Source organism: Haliaeetus albicilla, chromosome 17 (genome assembly GCF_947461875.1).
Source record: "Haliaeetus albicilla chromosome 17, bHalAlb1.1, whole genome shotgun sequence".
NCBI classification, from domain to species: domain Eukaryota; kingdom Metazoa; phylum Chordata; class Aves; order Accipitriformes; family Accipitridae; genus Haliaeetus; species Haliaeetus albicilla.
Window position 1 is genome coordinate 10154754 of NC_091499.1, and position 27361 is coordinate 10182114.

The following is a 27361-nucleotide window of genomic DNA, read 5'->3' on the forward strand; positions in this document are numbered from 1 at the left end:
TATTTTAAAGGTCATTAAATGAGAGAAGTGTATCCACGACAGGCTCTTCCGTGCTGAATTGGACTGTAAACAGTTCATACATGAGACCAGGTACTTAATTTTGAGATTTCAAGACCAACCACTTGCAATACTACATGGGCATAAAGGGTTTTACTTAAAATCTAAGTGAGGGCTATTCCTGTGTTAGCCCCAAAGGGGTAAAGGTACAGCAAAGACAACGTTGCGGGTTTGAGATGGGTGATTTTCCTTGCTAATGACAGAAAGTGTCTGTGGGATGCAGCCTGGTGTAGGTATCACTGCAGATCCCAGGGCTTACAATTCTTTTGCAGTTCTCTGTTCCTCTAAAATTTGCATTTGAATGAAATACAGATGATTTGCCCATTTCTCAGTATATACGCCTCATCTGAAGAGAGATGGAGGTTGTAAGTGATATGTTGAGGTATTTCTAAAAGCTGTTAAAAGCACAAACAACCCAAATCCAGCCCTGAACTGAACATCTGTTGGAGGGAAAAAAAAAAAAAAAGAAAAAAAAAGGAGTTGTCTGAAAAATCCACAAACCAGGCTAAATGACAGAGTGGGATTAGAGTCAATCTTGATGATCAGTCATGAAGCCAAAGGTCTAAAGAAGCAAAATATTTTAGCAGATACATAAGCTACTCTATTACCATAAACGTTTGCCAGGATCCTGAAATCCGTGGGAAATCAATCCTGGATGCAAAATATCATATTTTTGGTGGACAGAGCAGTGTAACATTTTTCTAAATTAAATTTAACTATACTGATTACATATGTGCAAGATGTATATACCAAAAACTACTGTTACATCTTAGTAACCATCAAGAACATAATCTGCCAGGCTATGTTTTACAATCTTCAGAAGATAAATACTTCACTTAGGACCCACAAGGTGCATTTTTTCTAGACAACTGACGATATCAGGTTCTGAAGAAACCAGGAAGGCTTAAGCAAACATGGAGACTGGTATTAGCTGTCCTCCAGCAACATGGTTATAGAGCTGCTCGGGAGAAATAGGTTTACTTAGTAGTGTCTCAGACTAAAAAGCGTGCGGAGCATTACAGACTTATACACACACGCATGTTAGTTTTATAATTACTACTTATAATCCTAAAGAATACCCGAGCATTTAAATAGAAAATCTGCTTACTGTCACTATGTAATTTGTTTACATTGCTTTGTAAAAGAACAGTATCTTTCATATGGTCTCTTTATTAATAAATGGGAATCAACTCCCTCTCTAGACTGTACAAGGACTATGGTAATAAGAAGGTGATTTCATCTGCATATGTTGGGTTTTTAAATATAAAGGGAAGATCTAGAGAGAAAAAAATAAGTGAATGAATTATTAGCCAAATAACTAGCCTAAGTTAATTCTATATAAGTTTAGGAGGATGCTTAAAAACAGCCCATGCACAAAACCAGATGCACTGCTGGGTGATGTGTATGCAACTGGAGTTAATAGTGGTTTTGTGTCAATTTAAAATTAGCTACAATGTGTTGAATGCCACTCTGCCTATCTCTTAGTCTGGGCCCGGACCATGCCTTAGAAAGTAAAACATTTTTTTAGCCATCCTACAGGCATCACAGGTGGTCAAATATTTGGAGAGCGAAGCAAATTTCCAGCATGACTTGCCTTGGAGCCAAGGGCTCATAAGCAAATTCTGCACAACCAGATCTTCAAGAAAGCATAATGAGGTAAGCAGCTGGATTTCCATCAATACCATTTCTGAAATGAGAGGGCTGTATCGAGCTACAGGAAACGTTTTGGTCATGCTGCTGCAAAGGTTCGCAAGAAGAAACACAAAGCGAACTGTGATGCTGGCGTCAGAGGACCTAGGCAGCAAGGCAGAGTTGCTAGCTGCCTGAAAATTTATATATATATATACACATTTAATTATATAAATTTATTTGTATATTTAAATATATGTTTAAAATCAAGACAGCTTATGTCCCGCAAAGTGCAGGGCTGAGCAAGGCCCAGTGTGTTTTTACATCCCTGAGCAGCAGCGATGCCAGGCAGGTGCCAGATACTGTCATGATGGGGTGGAGGTGAGCTGGGAAGTGGTGATTTCAATATGCTGCTGGAAACCTCTTCTTCCAAGCACAAAGGGCATTGTGCTCTATCCCAAAGGTGTGCCCACAAAAATAGCTCATAAAATTTGGTTCTCCTATAAAAGCAGAAAGACCAAAATCTCATAGTGGCTGAAGCCCCATGAACAACAGAATATAGTTTGTGCAAAGGTTCAGAAGAGATCAATAGATTCAAAGATGCTCTAATACCTAAGCCAGAATTTGTATAGTACGACAATCTTATTCATACAGTATGCTGGTCTCAATATTACTAATTTTTCCCCATTTCTTCTCTTGCTAATCTACTAAACTTGGTTTTTCCATGCTTCAAGAGAGAAGTGGTCTATTGTCCTCCTTGATTTTTCAAAATAAAGCCAAATTTCAAGCTTTTGAAACTCTCTTTCTGTTGGCTGGAGCCAGTGTGGGATTATTCCAGTAAGGAGGAATCACTAACCACCCTCTCGATTGATCAACCCAGATTGACAGGGTATAATTATAGACACATCATAGATACATAAAGCATAGTCTTACAATTAATTTTAGAATCCAACTCGTCCTGCTCTTGCATCTGAGTAGCATTTCAAAAAAATCCCCTTTATTTATACACAGACACACTTGGAGTGTGAAATACTGCTTCTTTTAAAGCCTGGTGTCTGCTTGCACCTGTACTTTGCTCTTGTGCCCAAATCCGTTTGCTGACATTTAATACCCATGCTGCAGGCCTGCAGCAGCTTACGAGGTTGAGGGCACAGAGCCACCTGCTCCCTTGAGGTCACTCTGTACCCCCACTGCTTCTTCGCTCACCCCCTCCCTCAATTACGGACAACCCGCAGCCCGAAGAAGACACCATCTATCCCCCACACCATTCCCTAGTGCATCCATCCTAGCCCAGTTCTCTTTCCCTTCCTTAGTGCAATACTATCCCCGCTCTCATGCAGGCGGCCTCTTTCCAGGCCTGGGTGGGCAAAACTACAGACACGGACCATGGGAAGGAGCAACCTGATGTTCTTAAGAGGGCAGGGGAGGATCTCTCCTACCCTGTGTGACAGAGGTCCTGCCAGCCTCTGCATAGTTGTCATTGATAACAATTAACCTGTCTCCAACTACCAGTTTAACTCTGAAGCATTGACATGGCTTTCCCTCTCATCTGAGATCATAGTTCCTTGGATCTTTGCATCTTTAGAGTAGCTTCATGTAGCATGTACCTTCAACGTACCTGCTATTGTGCTTAGTGGTATGAAGTCTCTCCTTCCAGCAGAGTAGGTCAGTGCTTTGGCAAGACCTTCAGAAAAGATGGCTACTTCACAGATTACAATACTGAGGTAAACTGACAAATCTCTTCCATCCTACTAAACCATATTTCAAAAACATGGGTCAAACTTCACCATGTTCAACCATGAACATTTGGACGTAGATGCTTTACAGTGCTGTTGCAAGGTGGATATCCATCAGACCCATCACAGGTTCCCCTACAGCACCAGAGAAGAAGAGGTTTGCTCTCCTTAGTCCTTGCAGTGGATGTCACACCCCCACACGTTTCTTCACTCGCTTCAGTTTCTCTTCTGCTCTACCACCTTTGCTAACTCCCAAAGGCAACTATTCTTACACCTATAATTGCATTCAGAGATGTCTTGGGCAACTGAACAAGCATCAGGCTTTTGCTACCCACATTATTTGCAGAGTTTAATTAAGGGAAAAGGAAGAGGTGGTGAAGCTTTAGGAGCCAAGATCTGAAACAGAAAAAATGGCAGTGCTGTCTGCTTTAAAATATGTATAGCCTCTCTCCTTCTGTAATCCCATCTCTGAAATTCTTATTTCATCCCCTCGTTACCACTCAGCGTCTGCCACTTCCCACACTGCTCACAGCACTAGCAATATACAATACATGGAAAAATGTTTTTCTCTTTTAATAAAATTTCTGATACATTTCGTGTTCTAGAAGAGATGGATCACTAACTCAGTGTATCATCTTTGTGTCGCTGCCACTACTTCTACCACAGGAAGTTTCAGCTGGCTTTTCTAGGCATTTAGAGTTATTGGGACTTTTTTTCCCTATGCAGAATAAGTTGCCTGAGCAGGCAACTCTTATTCTGGTGCGAGAGATAGGGAAGGAAGAGCAGGAGCAAAGACTCATGCCAGAAAAACAAAACAATGTCAGCTGGGGCTACTGAACATTTCATGAACTACATGCTGTCACCTACAGGTAAGTAGCACCTCATATTACCAAAGTCTCAAATGCATTTACAAAGTAAATCTGCCCCTTCTCCCCCCCCCCCCAGCTACAGTTTTTGCTCTAGACTTTCCTGCTTGGTTTTTAAGGCAAGTCTCTAGCCTTTGCCATTGCCTTACTAAACCTTAAGAATGGAAGTTCGGGTAGCAGCCTGATTTTGCAACCAGCCTGAAATGCTAAGGTGGTCCCCAGGATCTTAGAAGACAGCAATTTAGTTCTCACCATCCAGGCTTTCACCTGGGGGAACACTAGCATCAATCCAGAAGCCCTCAACTCAAGCTACAGTACATTTTAAAAGGCACACATTACAAAAACACAGCTAAAAATCTCAAATAAAGCCAATTAAATTTGATGACAAATGGGGAAGAGGAGTAGAAGACACTGCTAACCCCAAACATTCAAAAAATGAGCCAGTGCTGAGGAACAAGTTGGGGTTTTTTGTTCAAAGCTGTACAGTAAGCTGAGTTCAAGTTCTCCAGGTATTTACCGCTCCTTAAGGCACCCAAGGATTAAGGGGGAGCTGCTGAAGTCTCATCTGGTCAGAGGTGTCAGCTTCTAAAGCCAGCACACAGAACAGCAAGAACTTGGGTAAGGGACTTATCGTCTATCTGAAACCTGTCCTCCCCTCATGAATAATGCAGGGGAAGGAGACAGTTTCTTCCTCCCACAGATGGGAGCCCTCCTCCCCACCCACTCTTCTCTATAGCTTGTATTGAGAAGTGGTTAGTCATAGCAGGACACAGATGCGTTCATGCCTGGATGATGAAACTCAGATGGTAACAAGAACATGTTCTTGTCTACAGGCCAGGAGACAACCACTTGTTTTCCTTGCAAACCACATTTTATAACTCCTTTGTGATGGGGAGAGTAAGAGTCACTTTTGTGTAACCTTACTCAGCATACTGGGGAAATACACTGGTTTTACTTCCCGCAGTGCACAAGCTTCTTGCTCTTCCACCAAGTTTGCTTTCTGTCCAGGCCTCTAGTTCCTCACAGGACATCAAATGTCACACACCTCATGGGTTTGCACAGAGCTGTTGGCCATGAGATCTATAGAAGAATAACAAGAATGAGGACCAAGGGTTGTGGACATGGATGAAGCAATTACTGCATGCCAGGGGCAGGTAACTGGCAAAGAAAAAGCCCTCATGCTGAGGTTTGGCCCCTTGAAACATGTAACATTGCAAACATTCATTTGCAATTCAGTGAGGAGTAGTTCATCACCTTCATTTGAATGAGACACTAATAAACTGGTCTGAATATATTTACATGTTTGTTTATGACTGTCTTCTGAAAATGCTGTCCTTTCTTTGAGAAGACATGCACAACACGGTGGTAAGAAGTCGAGCGCTCCTTTCATTTGGCAACACATAGCACATAGGAAGCATGGGCAAAACCATGGTGAGCCTTTCTGGGGGTGCAGTTACTGACCTTGTTCAGGTCTTCATGCTCAAACAGTGAGAAAACACAGCAATTTGCTGAGCCTTACAGATTTCTAATCCAGAACACCTTGACTCAACAGGGCACTCATCCTAACGATGAAGTATAAAATCAACTTTTCCAAGGCCAAACTTGACAGATTCAAGTACTACCAACATAGTAGCAAGTAAAAAAAAACCCGAATGAATAACCAAAAAACCTCTTAAGCAATAGCATTCCCCTACTGGTTGCACAATTGGAAATGTCTTTGAAATCCAATTCAATTCAAACCTTACCAGAGCGTGATCGAGTTGTTTCAGTGTTTTGTTGTTTATAAAGTGTTTCGAAGCAGCCCTTGGCATTAAGTACTGCTTCATTGCTTCATTTTGTTACAAAATCAAGGAGATCTCTAGTTAGTCACCTCATACCAGAAAGACTTTAATATACTAAACTGTATGAAACGTTTTCTCCTCCTTTCAACCTGCCATAAGACAAACCATAGCACAAGCAATTCCTGTAGCATCGTAGCTGTGCTAGCTCAATAAGCTGTTGAATGATACCTCATAGGAAAGAAATCAGGACCAGTATTATAAACTTTCGCAGTTCCAATATTATTCTAGTTTAAAGAGATGAAGAGCTTTAATGAAGCCTGCTGAGGTGTTATAGGTCAAACTAGACAAATCTCCTCTCCCTCTCCCCACTTCACTTGTGGCTTTGTGCTCAGTCTGGCTTTGTATGGATCTCTCCTATACTGCTTAAAGATCAGCAAAAGTCATTACCATGTACAGCAGACTCAGCAATCAGTGTGAGGACCTATACACATTTTTCCCCTCTCAAAGTGTATTATTGTGCTCAACATCCCAACGATCATGAAACTGGCAACAAGATACTTACTTTGATCAAGGTGTTTATTGCATCTCAGAGGGCACACATGCACTGGGGTTTTTTGTTTGGGGTTTTTTTTTGTTTGTTTTTTTTTCTTAACTGAAATACAAAGAGCCATTTTGAAATTAGCTTTTTATAGAACTTTCCCATTACAGTGTATGTTATCCCCACAGCAAATTCAGATACAACCACTTTTAATGGTACCATACATTGATTAAATAGTTCATTTGAAAGACTTTAGGTGAATATCTTTCCAACCCGATATGCTTTTACAGAGAACTGCCAAGCCACTTGTAACACTGATCAACAGTGACCTCATTGAAGAGTCAAGATCTTACGCCAAGCCATCAGCAGAAACAGTATGAGAACAAATAAAAATTAAAGAAACACAGTATGTACAGTAAAGGGCATGGATCTCTGGATCAGAATTAAATCTAATCACCAATAGTACAAAAGCTACTCACAGCGCATTCGGGGCAATGGAGAAAACACTAGCCTAAGGCATACACAGCACGAAATTAAGAGATGTACGTAAGAACTGAACAGAGATGAGTAACATCACTTGTAATGTTTTGACTACAGATATACCAAAGAGTGCTCTCATATTTGAAATCCCTTAATGCCAGTACAACTATGGTTGCTTTTTCCAACTACATGGAGAGAAACTGACCCTTTACTTATTTTCAGTGCATTTAGCAAGAACTGATAAATATGCCAATTTTAAATGCAGAAACTTAAATAATTAAAATAGATTTTAAAATAAAAAGAGCAATAAATATGGTATTCTTTCAGATATGATTTTTCGTTCTTGGTAAATCATCAAAAAGGTACCTGTTATGGAAGTTTACCTTTATATTACTTTAAATTATCTTGACATATACAGTGCCACAAAAATAAAACATTTTTTCACAACAATTGAGATTCCTGTGACTGGAAAAAAAAAAAAGTATTCCACACAATTTCATAAGTATTTTCCTTACTATCTGGTATTATCACACTATTTTTGTAACAGATAAAGGAGAAATTGAGTCCTAGGGAAATTTTAGGTGTCCTCAAAAAGTTATATACATTGAAACCTTCAAAAACCACAGACATCGCTCCAAATGGCTCACCAAACAACAGCTGCATAATCTGTCCCTGTGGGATAGGTTCAGAAAAGCACTAGAAGGCATCAGAAACATACATCCATTGTTTAAATTGTAAAACACAAATAACCCAAGTACACAAATTTCGAGAGAGTAGGGATAACAGCTAAGGTAGTACACATTCCTAATGTTCACTTTCACAGCTGTGCTACACGTTTCAGGAGGAAGAGAAAGTCTGAGTAAGCGCTGGGTTTGGTACTGGTGGCTCAATTTGAAACTCTGAGCATCCGTTTGTAGACTCCAAACTCACGTTTTTATCATCCTGTCAGAAAAACTGCAGCTGTGAATATAGAAAAGTATTAGATGAAAACCAGAATAATGAGTTAGATAAAGCACATTCTAGGAAGAGCACCAAATCTGCTCATCACTTCACAGCCCAAAGCAGTTGTTACCAGTTTTTCACAAAGCAGCAGTCTTCCCACAGACTGTTATGAATCTGACTACTATAAACCCAAGTTGAAAGCAGCGAGTCCTGGCAATGAAGGTGCATCTCCACTCCCGGCCATCTCCACCAAGCGCCAGGTACACCTCCCCAGGGCTGGAATTTGGAGAAGGGGGAAGTGGGACTGGGTGGTGCCCACTAAGAGCAGTCTGATCCCATCCACTGCTGCTAACACCAGTGCAGAGGGGGCTTAGAACAAGTCTTAGAATTAAGCTATAGGAAGAAAGAAAAGGAACTTACGAAGAATGCTTTAAAGATATGTAATGATTGTCCTCTCCTCACCTGGCAAATTATTCTAGTCTTACTTATAAAATGCCTACCTTCTGCATTATCTTTTTTTAATTGTCTTAAGTGTTCAATTCAATCTGATGTTTCCACTTGGCCCTCTTCACATCCTTCTCCAAAACCCCTGCAGTAATGTTTTTGCCTTTTTTTCCTTCCATTCTGCAGTACTGTTTTTTTGCTTCTCCTCCATTTTTTCTTTTTATTTACTCCTCTATTCCTCCCTACTCTTGCTCTACATTGCACTACTCAGGACCTCATGCCTTAGCATTCAGAAAAACAGTGCCTTGAAAAATTGTATGGTGGGGGAGAACCTTAACTGGCAGCAGTTAAGAGATGCAAACAACCTTCCCTTGATGATCAGGATATGTAAGTTTTTCCTCTTTTGATCTCTTCACACCTATGATACCAAATCTGTTTCCACACCCACAAGACTGGAACAAGCCTCTTCAGCACCGTTTTGCCCCCAGTATTTGTACCCTGTTATGATTCTATTTGTTTCAGTATTAACTTCAGGAAAAAAAAAAGAACTACTCTTGGGTTCAATTAAAACAAAGCAAAAATGGAAGCTATAGATCAAAGACAACTTTTCCTGGCAGTCACCTTTGGCAAAAAAGTCAAGCTTTCAGGCTAAAATTAAGAGTGTGGGCAGAGAATTTGGTTTTCTGTTTAAATCGCCACATTATCAGTGCATGTTTCTATGTATCTCTGCAGCTACAATTTTATCAGTCATAGTCAATCTACCAGCCTAATCAACATCTGTGTGCCAGACATATCACAGCATAACATGCTTAGGCAGGCAGTCACAGAATACCTTATCGTTTACAAGAAATCCTTGATGTTAAGATCCGCTAATGGGTCCTTTGTTGGAGGTTTCTTGGGACTCTGAGTAGCAGGAGTTGGGCTTGGAGAAAGCTAACAGATGCCAGCCAGGAAGGCAGAAAAAAACAAAGCAGACAAGGATACACAAGCATTAGGTAGATATAGCTGGTTCTCACACAAGCACATTGCAAGCATACAAAGTTCTCATGTTTTCTGCAAGTTCAGCGTGTTGCTGTTTTGCTCAAGCATTGTTTAGACTCCATCCTTACTACAGGGTTAATGATGTTTGGCTGGTTTAATGGATAAAGCTATAGACACTGCATATTCTAATTAGCGTAGCTTCAAATCATTCTCTTCCTGTAAGACAGAATGGTGTTAGGATCATCAACCCAGACAGAAGTTAAGCAATTGTTAGATGTTAAACACCAAAGTGCGGAATAAGCAGAGTGCATGATGCAGAGTATGTCTGAAAATGCCAGCAGCTGGCGTTTAAGTACAAGTTGTTCAACACTGGTAATGTAAAGAAGAGTCCAAAGTGTACTGGAGACATGACTATATTATACTCAGTTCCTCCTCTGGTAGGTATAAAAATCATCAGTTATTCCACAGAAAATGTCAGTTTTTCAAGTCCCATGCAACTCTTCTCACTAGGGAGCCAACGATTCTCCCATCCTGTCCTTACTCCTCCCCACCCCTACCTTACTCAGGGCACTAGAGGTATTTTACCTATAGCCCTGGCACATTGATGACTACCCTTCTCTGAGAAAAAATTGTTTGTGTCTTCTACAATATTATTCTTGATAATGTAAGTGCAGAGACAGTTTAAGGTGGGGGAAAAGCAAGACCAAGTAGTTATATATGAAAGGCAAGGCTCCAATACCTACAACCTACCTTCTCACTTAGAGCACTTCCAAGTTCTTCCCATTTCTACACAGAAAACCCAGACAAACTTCAACGGGAATGTGGTTCCCTACTTAAAAATTGTGGTTTGCTACAGGTTGATTGCTTAATATTTGCAAAAAAGGGAAGTGGCTTGGTTTGAAGTGTTTACAAGTCAGATTTTAGAGGTGCAGCATCAACTTCCATCTTCCACCCTATTTGAAAGACAAGATGGACTTCTGACTTACAAAGCAGCAAAATACTACAGCTGAGTCATTCCCTGCCTCTCTTCTGAAGGGCCTTTTCCTTTTCAGCGTTACTACAAATCAAATTCTACTTTGAAAGAATAGCCTGGAACAGGTATTATGGCTAATGTTGCATCACCTCGGGGCTATGAACTGAAAGCTTTGCATCAGAGTGGGTACAGAGTGCTGCACTTCCAAACTTATTAGCTTTGAGTTAAAAAGAATCCTTAGGAAGCTATGAGAAGCAGCTGGTACCAGCTGGCTGAACAGGAAGGGTGGCATGTCTCCATTCACTCAACGTACTTCATCAGTGATTACTCCATTAGATTTTTTTCATCGTATTAAAGGAGGACTCATCTCCCTGGCAACCAGTAACTTGTGACACAATGTTTCTTGGTTATTTTTAATTAGTATAGCATTAAGAATAGGTTTGCTTTGGTTTTAGGTGGCCAAACTTATGTCCCCTTTATATCTAAATATGCGATTGTCACAAAGTTAGACTAGGTAAATATAGTTTAAAAACACGAAAAATGAAGCAGTGTCATGTATCTCCCACTTACAAAAGAATACAGAGTGACTGAAGATTAAGATTATTCATTTGCATTCCTTCACCTTAACGTAAGATTGAAAAAAAACCTCTCCACAGTATTTAAAATTGCGCATTGCTGTGAAAAGCGTGCATCCTGAGCACTCCGATGTTACATACACTATGGTAATTCATACTTGAATGCAATTCCTGAGCACTCCGATGTTACATACACTATGGTAATTCATACTTGAATGCAATTGCTTTGCACCAAAAGAAACCCAGCAACCTACCAGCCTGAAACAGATAAAGTTGTATTTACTGAGAAACAGCTGTCATCCAAGAACTGGAGACCCCAGCTTGTTCATAAGCAGAAAGTCAGTTTTCTGAGGAATCTCTTTGGTGGGCTGGGAGGGAAGATGCTGAGTGCAGCTCTAGTAAATTTTGACAAGCTCTGAACAGAATAGGAATGCCCATCAGCTCCACTTTGAGCTTTACTCGGATATCCCCCCAAACCAGATCTTGGATGTAGTTAGCTGTAGGAGACTTTTCAAACCTGTTCCATTGGTCTCATACAAAGGCACTGAAAAAAATTAAGGTGGTTCATGTGATCTGTTGCAAGTCAGGCTGATACTATAAGAAATCTCATTTACAGACCTACAGCTGGAATTGAGTTGATAATGCATGCACACAAGCTACTTTCTAGAGAGAGAGAGAGCAATTAAGCATTCATCTAGCAGTAACACTTACCTGTACACCAGGGCCAGTGGCAGCTCCAAATGGTGGCCTCATCATAGGCTGCCCGTACATAACGGGCTGCTGGGGCATCATGGGTACGCCTGTGCCTGCTGGGGGCTGTAAATTAATGCAGTGTGAGTAGGGTTCTGGGTGAAGAAAGGAGAGCAATGTAACAAAAGAGACTCACCATCCCAAATGCTGCTCCTGGCTGTGGGACGGGTGGAGTACCTCCTGCAGCAGGAACAGCACTTGCTGGAGGCACGGCTCCTGTCTAAAGAAATTTTTTTTTTTAAATTAAGAACTGCAAGAATCTTTAACAACTGTCTGGAAACAGCACAGAGTCTCCAGCATTCTCAAATTTGTTCTGAACAGTAGGACTGTTAGGTAGCAGATAATACCTAACCTCAAAACCACAATGCTTCAAAGAATGAGAGTTGAATGAGTCCTTACACTGATGCTCAGCTTGCTTCTTCATAAGAAAGCAAGGGTGACAGACTCCATTCTCATCATGAATGGAATCCACTTACTGAATACAACTCAAAAGAGGCCCAAGAAAATACGTACTTTCCTTCTACATAGTGTAAGAAAGCATCCCAATTTCATAATTGATAGCCAACACACTATAGCACTTGTTGTAGCACTGTATTTCACTAAAAGCTTAAGCAGATTGTAAAGCTAAGGGAAACAACTGCTATAATTAGCTTCCAATTAAACAAAAATAGTATTTTTATGCAGTGAGATTCATTTAAATTAAAGAATAAGTTCACACACTTAAGCCACTGTCACAACCATTACATACTTTACTAAGGAGAGTTTAGTTTATCTTGTTATGCTTTTCATTCATATGCTTAACTTGTTACAATTTTCATTCAAATAACACAAGGGAAAAAAAGTGATCTTTCACTAGGATCCAGCAAGAGAGAACTGTTACTTTAGTAGTCTGACTGGATATGCAGCACAACAGCATCTTTGAACAAGGCCACCCCACTTATCTAGCAGAACCTATGCATCATCCCTTTTGGTTCCCTTGTCTGTAGCTTCCCATGCACAGAGTCTCCTTATGGCCTTGAAAGCATCCAGGTCTCTTCTTTTCGCAGAAGTATATACAATCCAAATTATTAACAACTCCGAAGAGAGGCAGGAAGCATTCAAAGAAGGGATTTAAAAATGGTAGTAGGATTTTTAGGAATTTCATTACTGCTATCATATGGCCTAAGTATATTGGCCCAATTTCTGAAGCTATGACAGAAGCTGCAGGGCCATGTGTGAGCCTCCACATCCTTATTGCTTACCTTGACTCAGTTATATCCCACCGCACTTGGAGAGCGGCTAGCGCACTTTCAGTTCAAAGGACAGTGCGTCTCTGGAGATATGGTGGAATTACTCACTGCACAGTCCATTTCTGTGAATGCTGCATTTAGAGCTCTTGGTTGATCCTTGCTTCCAGACTACAATATGCCAGTTTCTTAGGAAACTGAAGACAAGTCAAGATAACCTTCCAGATTCATTAAACAGCAAACATCCTACAGTTTCTGGCTAATAATTATGAACCCGTTTTCCAGTCTGAAAGTTTTCTGGGGAGCATTTCTATTAAAAGCTGTACTGCGCTAGTAGGCCAGCTGTCCCCAAACTAAAACCAACATCTGGACACTCAGATATGGAAAGCAAGGAACAGAAAGACACAGATTAATGACTTCAGATGCAGTGATCTGACTGCAGCCACAGGAATACATCGTAGCTCAAAATCCAGTTGGGCAGATGCCAAGAAAATGGCTGCACAAACTGAATCTGCTTTTGCCTCAAAGCACTAGGGTCACTCGAGGGAACAAGCTTTTATGAAATTCTGCTGATTTTAATCCAGAAGGTAAAAGGTGATAGGGAAGGGAATACGTGACCAAAACTTAAGTGGTTCAGCAGTGACATGAAAGAAAGCTTCATTTTGATCTCCACATTTATTTTTCCTGCAGATCTGCTTTTCTTTGGTTTCAAAAAATACCTAAGTGCATGATTTTGAAGAAATATATAGAGCACCCACGTTTCATGAAATGCTATCAAAACCACCCAGCTTTCCAGAAAGGCTAGTTACTTATCAGATGGTAAAACCACTACAAGATCAGGCTAATGTTACAGGAGTTAGAAATTTCAAGTAGTACAAGTCATCAGACAGTTCACATCCAAGTAAAGCAAAGACAGTTTGAAGCCATTATTTTCAAGCTTACAGCACAGAAGTGGTTAATCGCTACTACCATATTCAACACATTGCCTGAGAATTGCCTGCTGGACAGACAGTCCAAGAAGAGCCATGTTAGGTAGCTTCTAGCTAGTTTTAAGCCATTGGTAATATCTGAGGTGCAGGTGAAGTGCTGTTAGTATCTTTGTGTTTAGTTAAGTACAGTAAGAGATCAAAAAAAATTCACTTACACTGTACAGTATTGCCCAGCCCTTCTATTAAGAAAAAAAGTTGATGTTACAACTAATACATTCAATGAAGTATCAAGTTCAGGGAATTCTTGTATCTTCCATAAGGTTAAGGAACAAGCTGGAACATGCTTAGAGTCACATTAACATCTGACTTTGGCAGAAGGGGAATGAACTGGTCATGCTCCCCCTTGACAGTCCTTTCCTTCCCTTCCCAACCCAACTTTTTTCAAATGGAGGCTGGTTTATGCCCTATGCGACTTTGATGAGATGAGGTATGACCCCCTCTTCAGATTACTCTTGTAACTTACTCATGATCAAGTTGCTTTTGTGCCAAATTTAGATTTTTAGCTCAGTTTAACCCTCTTCTCTCAAAGTTAGTGCCTTCTGATACATTTTACAGGGCAATCTTAACTTTTCCAACAGACTGCTTTACTCTGCTAAACAAGCCACGCACTTCTAATCTAACATCAATCACCTGATCAGTATGAATACTGTGTAGGCTTTTGATCTACTCCATTCAGGAAACCTTGAGAAAAACCTATTTATTTTCTCTCCTTCCAGTACTTCAGCTGTGGATCAATATCATTGTCTTTTGGGCAATTGACCTGGGCCTGGTGCTGGCAAGACCTATACAGCTAACCACACACTTGCAATGCCCACAGGGATTAAGTGTACATGTAGAGTAACGTCTTGATACATAGGCTAGTGTATTTTCGTTGACCTGAACTCAATTATTTATGCCAGCTGTAAATCTGGTCTTAAAAATGTGACTTGAAACAATTATATCATTTATACAGAAGCAAACTCTTTAGCTGAAGTAGACAGGAGCAGTGCCTACACGTAGGCTTGCATAGTCTCATAAAATATTGAGGTTTCAATACCAGTGGTACCGATGGATTAACCACCTACCAGTGGACCACTTGGGACACCACCAGTTGACCATGTTGCAGGTGCTACTTTTGGCTGCCAGTTGGCTCCTCCTGTTAACTTTTTCTCTCCAGCGTTCCACTGAAGGTCTCCCCTAATAGAGAAGAAGAGACAGAGCTATTATTTACATACCCTCACAGTGAAAATGGAAACAAATTGCAGTACACATTAACATTAGTTTATGGTGTATGCAGTTTAAGTTATTAACAGAAAGATACACTTTTAGTGCTGCTCAGTTTCAAGGGTTGTTAGCAGTAGACACCAGTACACTCTACACAGAAGCCAGTTACATGGTTATGGTCTTTGTGGGGAAAATTAAAGAGAAGTTTTACTTAGTATTGACTGAAGGTAACATATTATTGCATATACCCTTGCAAAGTAGGAAGAGGGACTGCTACTGCCTATTCTACTGGGGCCAGGCAGTAGAGCTGCCTGCTAGAAGTCTTTGAAAGGTCATTTCATTGCTGGAAATCTTGCTCAGACAGCTGAAGGAGAAAAGCGTTCAGGTCTGAAAAAAGCTGATAAGAAACAAAAGAAACAAATCATTCATATAATAGAAGGGCTGTTGCAAAACCAGGTTTTGTTAGAGGCTGCTCTATCCAGAATAACATACACCATTTGAATGAAGTAGATAGACTGAAGGAAGCTAAGTTTTGGGGATAAACCTCATGATGTGTTTATACATATCCCTCCTATCATCTCCACAGAGGCACAAAACATTTTGAAGTACACACATCATAAACTAGTCTTGCATACAGAGGAAGACTCAGCACAGAAGTAAGCAATCAGTTAGATTAAGAAGGTACACTCAAAACTAAATGCAATGCTGTAAATATTTCTTCTTGCAAAAAGAAGCTTTTCACTGCATGGGATGAAATTCTTTTTTATTTTACAAGTATTCCAATGCCTACATGATAAGCACATCCAGTGCCTGTAAAAAGATAACAAAACTATTACACATTAGCCTAGATTACTGAGGGGAGCTAGACAATTTATTATCTGGACTATCTGTTCATTTTAAGTTGATTGGAAATCAGCTGTCCAATATGAAGACAGTAATTTACAGAAAAAAATTTCTAAGACTCAGATTGAAGCCAGCAAGTTTAAAAGCTAGAACAGGAACATTTAACCTTAATTATTCAGTGAACCTGTATAGAATAGAATACTTTGTTCCAGAATTTTTCTGAACTGATTTTTTGGGGAGAAGGGGCACATAACCAATCCACTGATTCTTAATAAACACTGAAACAGATATAGACTATACAGCATAGTTGAAAACTTTTTTTTTTAAACAAAGTTGAACTTACTTTTTTGAAGTGGTACCAGAAATTCCAAGATCTGAAAATTGTAAGAAAAAAGGAAAAAAAAAGTCACACGTTTAGTAAATTAAAGCATGTCAAAGCAACAGCTCACATTTCATTGCACACAGGCCTATACAGAATAATAAAGTTTTGGCTGTCTTCATTTAGACAGCATCAGAGGACTGGCCACATCTACCCCTTCTTCAGGATAAACTTTTGAGGAACCTTCAGATGTCACATACTTGAGGAAGCCATTTTTGCTGCATAAGCAAACCAAAGTAACAATATTTTAGGTCTACAGAATGCTAAGTTATTTAAGAGCACCAAACTATTCACGATGAATGACAACACTAGTTTCTGTTCCTCATTATACATACAGAAATAAAAAGCTGGTTTTCACATACACATAAATCTGAATGTTATCTGGAAGTTTTGCACTGTTTTATCTGCTCTACGGGAGCATGGGAACTCCAAGCAGTTTCCTTAATTATTCTTTGGAAGAAGTTTTAAGCTAAGTTTTAAAGAATACTCTTCTCACGTGACCAGTGCAGGCCCTGTAAGTCACAAATAGCTAAGTTTGATTTTCTCCCCCAAACTTGGATATACCAAATGATTTGCAGAAGAGATTTCAAGTGATTAAGAGTCCTGCTGACTTCAAGCACCTCACACCTAAGAGTATACATCATAAGATCAGTTATATCTTTGCTGTGGTGTGTTTACATATACTAACAAAGTAGTCCATTTATACAATCCTCCAAAGTACAACTTCAGTAGTACTACACCTTAGCCTAGGTGGGCCTCTTCGGTTTTTGGGGGGGCTGCAGCTACTGATCTCTAGTTATAAAGGCTCTAGCCCTTTTCCTACTACAGGAAAGAGGATTCAGCATTTCAAGAACATGTTTTGGAAAGTTCCCTGTCTGAGAGAAGGTCTGTTCTTGGCTGTTCTTGTTCACTCCTCACCCCACTGTTACTCCTCCTCTCATTAACCAAGAAGTCAGCTATCTGTGTCTACCAGCTTTTCTGCTTAAATTCCATGGTGCTATCAGATGCTTTAGACAAGTTTCACTTTTCCATCTGTTATTACACAGATGGGATCTGTTTGGTAGGTATCAGACTCTTAATGGATGTGCCCCTGGATGTACCTGGGATGTTCACACATTACAAATCATACCTACCAAATAGATCCCATTATTCGACTCAGATCCTGGGCACAAAGAGGGACAAGTTATGAACCCAGATTACCAGCTATCTGAATCAGGCTTATTCCTGCCTATAGGTTCCCCGATCTCCCCAGGGAAACAGGAGGACATTGAAGCAAGCTAAAACAGACAGGTATTTGGCTCCACGGAAAAGTAACATAGTTGTATGCCACACCACTTAAAACCAAAATTTGTCACTTACTGCCTACTAAGTTTGCAAGAGATGAATCCAGATCACTTCCGAGGCCTTTGCTTGCTGCTGAAGCAGTGACTGTTGCTGTGGCTGAAGGTGCTATAGACTGACCAGAAGGAACCATGGTTGGCATAAGAAGATCACCTAAGCCATCAAACACTGGAAGTGAAAGTAAAGTGGGTTAGAACAGCAGCTGTGGTAAGAAAAACACTACCTGCCACTTTGTTGTTGCTCCAACAAATATAGCACAGACAACCACGTCACAAGTCTTACCAAAACACTGTTTGACATTAAAAGTAATGCCAATAAGGGCATGCATGTCATTTTACTAGACACTGAATGTACAGTAATCCTGAAAGAGCTATACCAATGAGAACTAATACAAGAGGACATGCCTAAAAGGACTTTAATTGTAGAGTTGAATCTACATAGATACGGCACCACTTCCACATGACACTATTTTTCTTACAGCCATCCTTAGAGAGATATCAGATGCACACACTTTTGTCAGGAGATATTCATTCAAAGGTTTTTAAAATGAACATCTTGCAGCAAACACCAGTCAGAATTACTGTAGCAAAGGCAGTCTTATACCTTGACATCTTACGGCAACAGGACTGAAAGTCTCAAGATGTTACTATTCACTTGCAAGCAGCAGGGAATTGGGAAAACCTACTAACATCTTATGAGATCAGAAGGAACCAGAAGCATCCACACTGACAGAGCTAGCCTCCTTAGTCCAGCCATCTAACTCAGAAGTTCATTTTTTTAGATCCCTTGAAGTCAAACCGCCTGGTACATCTCATGCCAGCGTTGTATCTTCTGATCTGGATTTGAGGTACATGCTAATGTTAAGTCAACAGGAAAGGGTAGCATGTGCACTGGCAAGCAAGCAAATAACCAAGCAGCAGTACTACTTCAACCTTTTTTTCTTGTACAGTTGCAGAACTCACCAATTTTAAGTTTGTAGCAAGGACCCAGCATGGAAAATATAGAATGGAAGAGATGCAAACAAAATGATAGCAGTGAAAGTTTAAGCTTATAGTCAGGCAAAGAACACGACCTCAGTCTCTGTTTTGTGTACCTTCGGGTGCCATGCAAGCTCATGAACAGCTTCAGCAGTAGCAGCAAGATGATTTCCCTATATACTTGATTTACAGGACAGTGTTTTCCTTGCGTAATTCCTGATTCATGCAATCAAGCACATGCAAGGATGATGTTCACACTAGTTTGTTTTTTACTGACATGGTAGAATAAAAAATGGATACAGCAAGCTCTTGGGCACACTAGCCTAAACACCACCCTGAGCTCTTCCAGTAGAGAAGGAACAGGGAAACCACTGGTATTGCTTGTACTGAGCCTAAATATGGTGTCATTAACTCATCTAACACATAAAACACATTAGAAAATTCACAGGAAGAAACCCTGTGGCTCACCTGATGCATCAAACGAACTGCCAGTCGTTGGAGCTGTTGTCCCAAAAGCTGCATCAAAGTTAGGCTGTAGTAAGCTGGTTTGAGCTGGAGTGACTGGGGATGGTGATGGAGAGGGAGCAATAAAAGAACCTCCAAAGCCTTGAAAAAGCCACATAAGAGAGGTGTGGACATTAGGGTCAGTCTTGTTGGGCTGTGTTTAACAAAAGCTCAATCTATAGAAGGCAGAACGACAGAGATAATTCTTACTAGACCATTTTAAGTAACTCAGTACTACACAAGCATCCTTGGTATGCCAGGTATGACCGAGGGAATTTAAGATTTTGTGAGAGTCACCAATAAAAACTTTAATGTTTGTTATTTAGATTTCTGCAGAGGCAGACCAACAGAGTAGAGAACACAATTCTTCCAGTACTACACACTATTGTTCTAGGTAAGTAATCTCACAGGCAGAATGTAACAAATGAAAATTAGTTCAGAAAAAAGAGAAAGAGAGGACTAACTTGAGAAAAGCATATGATCACCCACCAACTACTCTGGAATCTCAGTTCAGAAGACAGTGTTTTACTAATCCAGTTATCCTCTTTCACCATCTTAAAACATCCTGGTCTCCCTCATCAAGATGGCTTCAAGCTGCTTCCCCCCACCACTCCCATGCCAAAGCAGGATCAACAGCATCCCCAACTGAACTGCCTGTAGGCTGGAGAATTTCCACGATTAAGGTCAATGTATATATTATAAACCCTATATTTATATAAATAAACCCTTCTCATGGAGATTCTCTAGCCTACAAGCAATGCACTCCCATGCTTTACTATTCTTAAAATCCCTCCCTTGCCCACTATATAATTTGATTTCCCTTGCAATTTAAGCTTATTTGTATTATCTACAGACTCTGAAAACTGATTAAATATGCTAAAACTCCATCAAAATGAGAGCAGACATTTGGTCTACAAGCCATTCCTCTTATTCAATCTCTTCTTGGCATGATGTCCAAGACGTCTCTGTACTACATCATCAGTCTCCCAGCCTCGTTTTTTCCCAGCTGCCCTTGCACAGAAAGGATCAGACCTGAGCTCAGTGCTGTGACCGTGACTACGCAAATACAGCAGGAAGAACACTGCACAACCTGCAGGCTGTACTTTTTCTCCCCCCTGTATCAGAGTAGGAAGTGTATTATTTTGCCACAGCTGAGCACAAGACAGTGACAAGGCAGTGCTCTGCCACTGCCTTTGTTTCTTCTCAGGGAACATCCTGCCTTACAGTCTACTGTTCTTATTTGTCCAGCTAATCATTGCTGCCTATGGACAGAAGCTTGAACATTTACTCATTTGAAACGTCTCCTTTAGATAATTTTCTCCGGTTTGTAGAGACCATTTTAAGTCCTATTCTCACCCAGAGTAAATACAGATCTTTTCATGTGGATGAAATCTGAAAAATTAAGCATGCTGCTCCAACAGTCACATTGTTGACATTAAGTACCAAATACAACTTGCCAATTTAGAAGAGATCATCTATTTACACTAAACCCTTATCAGTACTTGCTGTCTTTTTACTGAGATAGTTTGTATCACTCTTGTTTAAGTGGTCAACTAATTCCTTTCTTTCTCTTCTTTCTTCAGCCTTCTTTAGTTACCAGTTCAGTGGGGAAGTCAGCTTTTTAAAAATGGGAAAATAAAGAAAATTCTGAAGATTTTCTAACCACTTCTTTATCCAAACTGTTTTTCATGGTCACAGGATATATCGATTACAGCATATTATGCAGACATCTTACAAACAGTGACAACAGCACATTTCCCAGCTATGAAATCAAGCATCTGCCAGACATTTAACTACAAGACAGGCTACAGCTCAACATAAAGAGCTTGTGCTCAAATTGTGAGCATCAATTATATAAAATGTTACTGTGGTATCTCAGACGCTCTCCCTGAAAACTTTGCTTTCCCAGAGAACAGGGTAAGACTAAACACCAAACACTTAACAAATGTTGAACGAATAAGAGAAATTGATACAAACACACTTGACGCAAGCATCAGACTTATTTACACATCAGATGCGTGTTTTAGAAGAGAAGTGATTTATCAGTAGCTAATTGTATTAAAACCAAAACCCTCAGTAGGGAAATGAGAATGATGTGCCATCACCAGGTCCTGGGCACCAAGCCAGCAACTTGCTGTACCACCAGCAGACAGGCTTTAGTTGTGGAATGCCTGGCCTATATCAGCAAATACACAGCAAGTCACACGCTCACAGACACTAACTCTGAATCTGGACAAACACACTGGGATCAGAGATCTGCTCTCAGCTCTCCAAGGTCTGTTCTTGAAGTGGGTTTGTCACAGGATAATTTAGGTTGGAAGGGACCTCTGGAGGTCAGCCGGCCCAACACCTTGCTGAAAGCCAGTCTAACCAAATCAGGTTGCCTGGAGATTTGCCTTGACACCTCCAGAAGGAAAGATTACACTGCCTATCTGGGTGGCCTGTTGTAATATCTGACCATCCTCATGGTAAAAATAAAGACATTCCAGCATTTAACTGGAATTTCCCACCCACATTGCCCTTTTTCCTACTGCTATGCACCCCCAAGAACCTGGCTAGTCTTCTCTGTATCCTCCAGTGAGGTAGTTTAGACATCTATAAGGCTTCCCTTTTGCCTTCCCTTCTTAAGGCTGAATGGACCCAGTTCTCAGCCTCTCCTCATATGTCATGTGTCACCATCTCGGTGGCGACCATCTCGGCCCTCCGCTGAACTCACTCTGGTACGTCGTGATCACCCACACCAAGAGATTCTCGAATACATTCCAGAAGTCCCCTGGATTACCTGCACCCAGCCATATTGCCTATTGCTCTTCCAGCACATATTATGGTGGTTAAAGTTGCCAAAGCCTGTGATAGTGAGGTTTTTCCCAGCTGCCTAAAAAAGGCTTCCTCTACTGCCTCTTCTTGATGGGGTGGTCTGTAGCAGACCCCTGCTAAAACATCACCGATGTTGGCCTGTCCTCTGATCCTTACATACAAGCTCCGTCCTAGTTTATCATCTGCCCCAAGGCAAAGCTCCCTGCATTCAACTCTCTGCAAAAAAGTACTAATCTCCAAAGACTCAGACCAGAAGCAGGTTGACAAGGTACAGGGATGGCAAAGGCAGTTGACTGCATCAATTCCTAAAGCACTGGAGCAATCTAAAGATCCTGTGCTCAGTTAGATCCCTTCCATTTTCTGAGTGAGAACAAGGATCTTGGCAGCAGGGCATGACTTAACATCCATGTATAAAATTCTGTTCAGAAAGTTATGTAAGCTTTTGCGAAGCCCCATAAAATGTCTGTTTCTCCAGCTATGGAAGAGAGTTCTCCCCAGCTTCAGGTGAAGTTTGCTAATCCATAGCTTTTAGCCTTGCACAATTTAACAGCAACATCAGGCACAGAAGCAATAAAAATGCTTTAACAGATTAAGTTCTGAGTTGTCTAGGGCTTGCGCAAGACCCAGAGTGAGTCTGCAGAGACAGCAGCATCCGAGTTAGTTATGTTGTCTGGACACCCCCAGCTGCCAAATTTTGAAGTTGCTTTTACTTACACACTCAAGTAAGATTTCTTATAAGAACATGCTATTAGAGTATGTACCGGGATACACATGCACACAGTCGAATTCGATAGAAAGATCTAGAAGGGAAAATGGCTAGACTATTGTATTTATCAGCATAGTTCTAGTCTTGTCTGCTGAGAGGCTTAGAGGAGTATGAAAAAAATTCTACCATATTTTCGGAGCAAGCCAAGAACAGACTAGAAACTTACCTGACAGCAGAACACTTAAGACAATGATGCATTGTAAGTACAGTCGTAACATTATGCGTATAAACACTTAGTACAACCAAATACTCACAAACCATGAAGGACAAGCCTTCAGCCGCCATATGAGTTCTGGACACTCTGAAACTTAAAACTGGATTACACTGCAGGCTATACATCTGCCATTATCTAGGGTGAACAAATGCTTAGCAATATGCTGTGATGTTTACCGACTCCCTATATCAGACAAAAAAAAAAAAAAAATTCAAATCTACTTGGAGCCCTTTTGAACGTATATTCAAAGCAAAAATAAAATAATATTTTAAAAAATCATCTATTCACCCCAAATGCTTCAGGTCTGCTTGAGTATTTAAGACTTATAACATCCCTTTTATAATTTAGGTTTTGATTTAATGTGACTCATCAGATTCAGAGAGCACACTGCTGAAGTTTAAGCCATCTGGAGCATAATTCCTACTGGAATTTAAGCTTAGTTACAGATAAGGACATAAAATATTTTGTATTGTAACGTTCGCATAAGCGGAATTAGTTTCTGCCCAACAACATCTTTGCACCCAGTCCCCTGATAACACACACAACTGCAAATGACTGGCATGTTTCAGGATCTACTAGTTAAAGCCTGATTGGCATTAAGCTATCCATAGACTAATACAAAGACCTATTGAAGCAATATTAAAGCAAAAGGTGGTCCTCTACCTTAAAATCCCGAAGCTGCCCATACTAAAGCTTTAGCATGCATTTACGCATTATGTTCCACTTCTAAGTAGCTGGCTTGCCAGCACTGGAACCGATTGAGAATGGACATATACATTATTATCTAAATTACTCCTACCTTCCTGCAGCACAACTAGGCGATGCCCACACTTAAAGCAGGTACTAGAAAATGTGTCCTCTTCTGAGATGGCTTCAGAGTGCAAATACCCATCTGTATCAACTCACAGCACTTAGAGCAGATTACATACTAAGGTATCTCACTTACATTATGTATTCCTCATACAACAGAGGACTTCTCACGAGCATATAAAGGCAAAACATGAAAACATACACAGGGCTGGATTTTGATATGGTGTAAGCTGGCGTGAGAGACCTTCAGACATACAGACAGCAACTGACGTCAGGGCCCATCATACCTAGAGTGGTTAGCAGGTCCATAAAAGGCAGACTATCACTCCAGCTCAGAATTAAAGCCACAAAGGTACAATATGAAGCTAACAATCATCTTTGGAGTTCATGAAGGATAACCTACAAACCAATTCTGCTGACAAATTCACCTTTCAGAAAGATGGGGGAAACTAAGCCAAGTCTTCCTCAAACCAGAAGTGCATTAGTTTCCTTTAAAAGTGAGGAAGACATGCTGGGATCTCATTCTCTACAGACTTCAAACTGCAATGGGAAGGAGTCACAACTGTTTAGCACAATCACTATGGCCACTAAAATACATGGTATAGCACAAATTTTGGAGAATGGTACAAACAGCATCTGGCTGAAGCTGCTTATCTGTAGGATGAAGACTACAATGATACAGTTATTCAGCCTTTGAAATAGGGTGTGACAGTGATGCCACATTCAGCACTAGCAGAGACCTCATCTCACCCAGTATAAAGGAGAGGGTCTCTATCACTTCCATGCCCTTGTGCTCAGAAAAGCTCTTTCTCATCACCCCACTCTCCTTGGCTAAATGCAAGACTGCTGCCAAATTATTTATTCAAGCTCCTAACATTTAAATGTGTAACCTGCCTCAAATCAACCAAGAAACGAAGATGAATTAGCAGTAAGGAACAAGCAGCATAGCCTGCAATACCATTTAAATACTGCTACGGTCAGCCAAAGAAACTTTACGTATACACTCCTCTTCAGTGAACAGTACATTAAAATAAGGCTTGTGTAGGAGGTAGGAAAACAAAGAGCATAGGAAGAAGATAATCTAGGAAATTAACTTGTACTGCAGTATAGTGCCTCCATTATAAATCACTGTAGTTTTAATTTAAGATGTCTAAAGTACTAAGAAATCTTGTGAACAAGTATTTTATTCCACTGCAAAAGTCCACATATACCCAAGGAACATAAAAGATTTCAAAGACCATTTCTTTCTTTTGCATTAAAACAATAAGTTTTTAGAAGTTCTTTATTACCAGCAAGTAGGTCTGCAGAAGCTGAGGAACTAGAAGCAGCCTGGGTTGCGGGCTGGGGTTCAGAAGCACTACTTCCAAAAGCATCTAAAGGGAATTCCAGAAAGCATCAAGAAAAAGTAAAGAGTTCAATATTGAATGCATCAATTCATCACTTATTATAAACAAAAGATGACAAAAGGATAACCACTTCATTCATCAGAAGAAGAAAATGAAAGTGCTTGGCCATCTTTATAGCAGAGCAGTACCATGGATACAAAGTTCAGGTGGAAAAAAGGAGGTGCAACAAACCAGCACTTGAAAGAAATCTCTGTTCTTTTAGTTGGGCCTCTTTTCAGAAAACCCATACAAACCACAGTGTTCTAGGCAAGAGGGTTAAGCCCTTTGGAGATGAATGCATGAGATGAGAGTTTGGAGTAATTCCAGCCAGAACCTACTGACTCACATAAGTCTTTTTAGAGGAATATTTCACTAATGTTTGAAAATTCACTGCTTTAAGCAATATTCCTGTTCTACAACACTCCTAGAGTTGGTTGTGCCCATCCTAATTTCCACCTTGTCAAATCCAACAAAGATCCTGTGATTCAGATACCCAGGTTGAGACAAGCCACCCTCAAAACTTCAGCTGCTTTGAGAAACGGAACTTAGAGAAAACAACATGACCATGGAGAGTTGCAAAGAAGAAAAAAAGAAGACAACAGACTTTCATTGGACCTCTGAGGAAGAGCCATACATGCATTGACTGAAGACAGAATGGCAAGTGTCATGACAGCAGAATGACCACATTGACAGCGTATTTGCAGTTCGTTATTGTGCAATACAAAGAACTGGACATGCTAGTCTTAGCTGTAATGCTACACAGAAAAGCTGTGAGAATGGGAAACCTGCAGCTTTAGCAAAGCGCAAAGGTAATTGAAATGAAGTGATTCAACTCTGAAGTGGTGAGGAAAGAAAAATACCCACCACCAAATAGGTCAATCACACCTGAAGAATCCACCTTTGCTGGAGAGGCAGTGGGTAGAGGAGAGGGGGCTGCAAATGCATCCACTGCAGTAAGCATAGGATAAATAATATTTAGTATCAGCAAGGCAACAATGATAGCTAAATATTTCAAAGCCACATGGGCTCCACCAGTTAGAACCACAGGGTTGGTAAATTCAGGTAACAGTCTTCAGAACTGCAAACATAAAAGTGTTACATTTCTCACACAGCAACTGAAAACCACAGTACTTTAAAGAAAGCATTGCTTATTAAGAATTTTCTTATGCTTAGAGGAGGATTTACTCTCTCAACAACCACAGTACTTACTTAGCTTCAGTGTCAGCCACTTCATGGTTTGCATCTTCAGCAACTGCACATCTTGTGACCAAAGCATCAAACCCACAACTTAGTATTTCAGCTTAAAGATGTAAATTGGCAATAAGCCCTTTTTTTTTTTTTTTTAATCTTGGGGAAAAAGCCAAACCCAGGAAGTCTGTAGGATGGCCTGCAAAAATAAGCACTCACCAGATAAGAGATCAGCAGTGAGAGAACTCTCAGGCACAGGGGAAGCTCCATGTGGCGGAGATGAAAAAGCATCTTCAGAAATGAAAGAAAAACCGAGGAAAAGTAAGTATCACTCAAGTCAGTTTACACCATTACACAGCATCAAAGCAGCAGAGTATTAGAAGAATTCTCTCTTTACCTGTACCAAAGAGATCTATGCTAGGAGTAGCATCTGGTTTAGGTGCTGCAGGTACATCAGGAACAGACTCAAATAAATCTAAGGTCAAGAACACAACACGTCTTTAACTCGTTTTTGAAAGGCAGGACTGAAAGCAGAACTTTCAAGTTTTGTACATTGTATTTGGAGTTAATAGGCTCTCTGGTTTGAAAGCCTAGCACACAGCATGCATGCAACAAGGATTTGTTTGTTCTGTACTCCTGACAGATCACTCCACCAGAATCAAAGAGTTAAAAACAAAATTACCACCAAAGATATCTAGAGCAGGAGGAGCGGAGGTGGTGGCGGTAGCAGAAGTGGTGGCAGTAGTGGTAGTGGCAGTAGCTGTAGTAGCGGTAGCAGCAGCAGCAACAGCAGCAGCTGGAGAAGGAGTTGTTGCAGGAACTGGAGTGGCTGCACTAGTTGTAGGGGTAACTACAGGAACAGCAGTCTCTGTTGGCTTCATAGCAAAGAGGTCCAGCTCAGGAGCAGCCTCTGCGCTACCTTCGGATGGGGCAAAGGGGTCTTGTAAAAAGGAGAGGGGAAATATAT

The 27361-nt window shown here is 40.5% G+C and overlaps 1 protein-coding gene across 21 annotated transcripts in view; it reads right to left on the reverse strand.

Moving 5' to 3' along the window:
• Positions 1 to 6627: 6627 nt before the first annotated feature.
• SNAP91 (synaptosome associated protein 91) overlaps positions 6628 to 27361 on the reverse strand; it is a 71215-nt gene continuing 50481 nt past the window's right edge. For 3 of the 21 annotated variants that reach the window (XM_069804765.1, XM_069804774.1, XM_069804764.1), the window contains 14 exons: positions 27077 to 27334; positions 26792 to 26869; positions 26614 to 26685; positions 26071 to 26154; positions 25111 to 25194; positions 19179 to 19316; positions 17752 to 17901; positions 16357 to 16387; positions 15032 to 15143; positions 14123 to 14146; positions 11889 to 11972; positions 11714 to 11818; positions 9306 to 9406; positions 6628 to 8047 (listed from right to left, as the gene is read on the reverse strand). In XM_069804765.1, the coding sequence (XP_069660866.1) occupies positions 9314 to 9406; positions 11714 to 11818; positions 11889 to 11972; positions 14123 to 14146; positions 15032 to 15143; positions 16357 to 16387; positions 17752 to 17901; positions 19179 to 19316; positions 25111 to 25194; positions 26071 to 26154; positions 26614 to 26685; positions 26792 to 26869; positions 27077 to 27334 (1313 nt within the window). In that variant the 3' untranslated portion in view covers positions 6628 to 8047; positions 9306 to 9313. The remainder of the gene's footprint in view (positions 8048 to 9305; positions 9407 to 11713; positions 11819 to 11888; positions 11973 to 14122; positions 14147 to 15031; positions 15144 to 16356; positions 16388 to 17751; positions 17902 to 19178; positions 19317 to 25110; positions 25195 to 26070; positions 26155 to 26613; positions 26686 to 26791; positions 26870 to 27076; positions 27335 to 27361) is intronic. The other 18 variants (XM_069804784.1, XM_069804781.1, XM_069804778.1 and 15 more) reach the window with 16 other exon arrangements.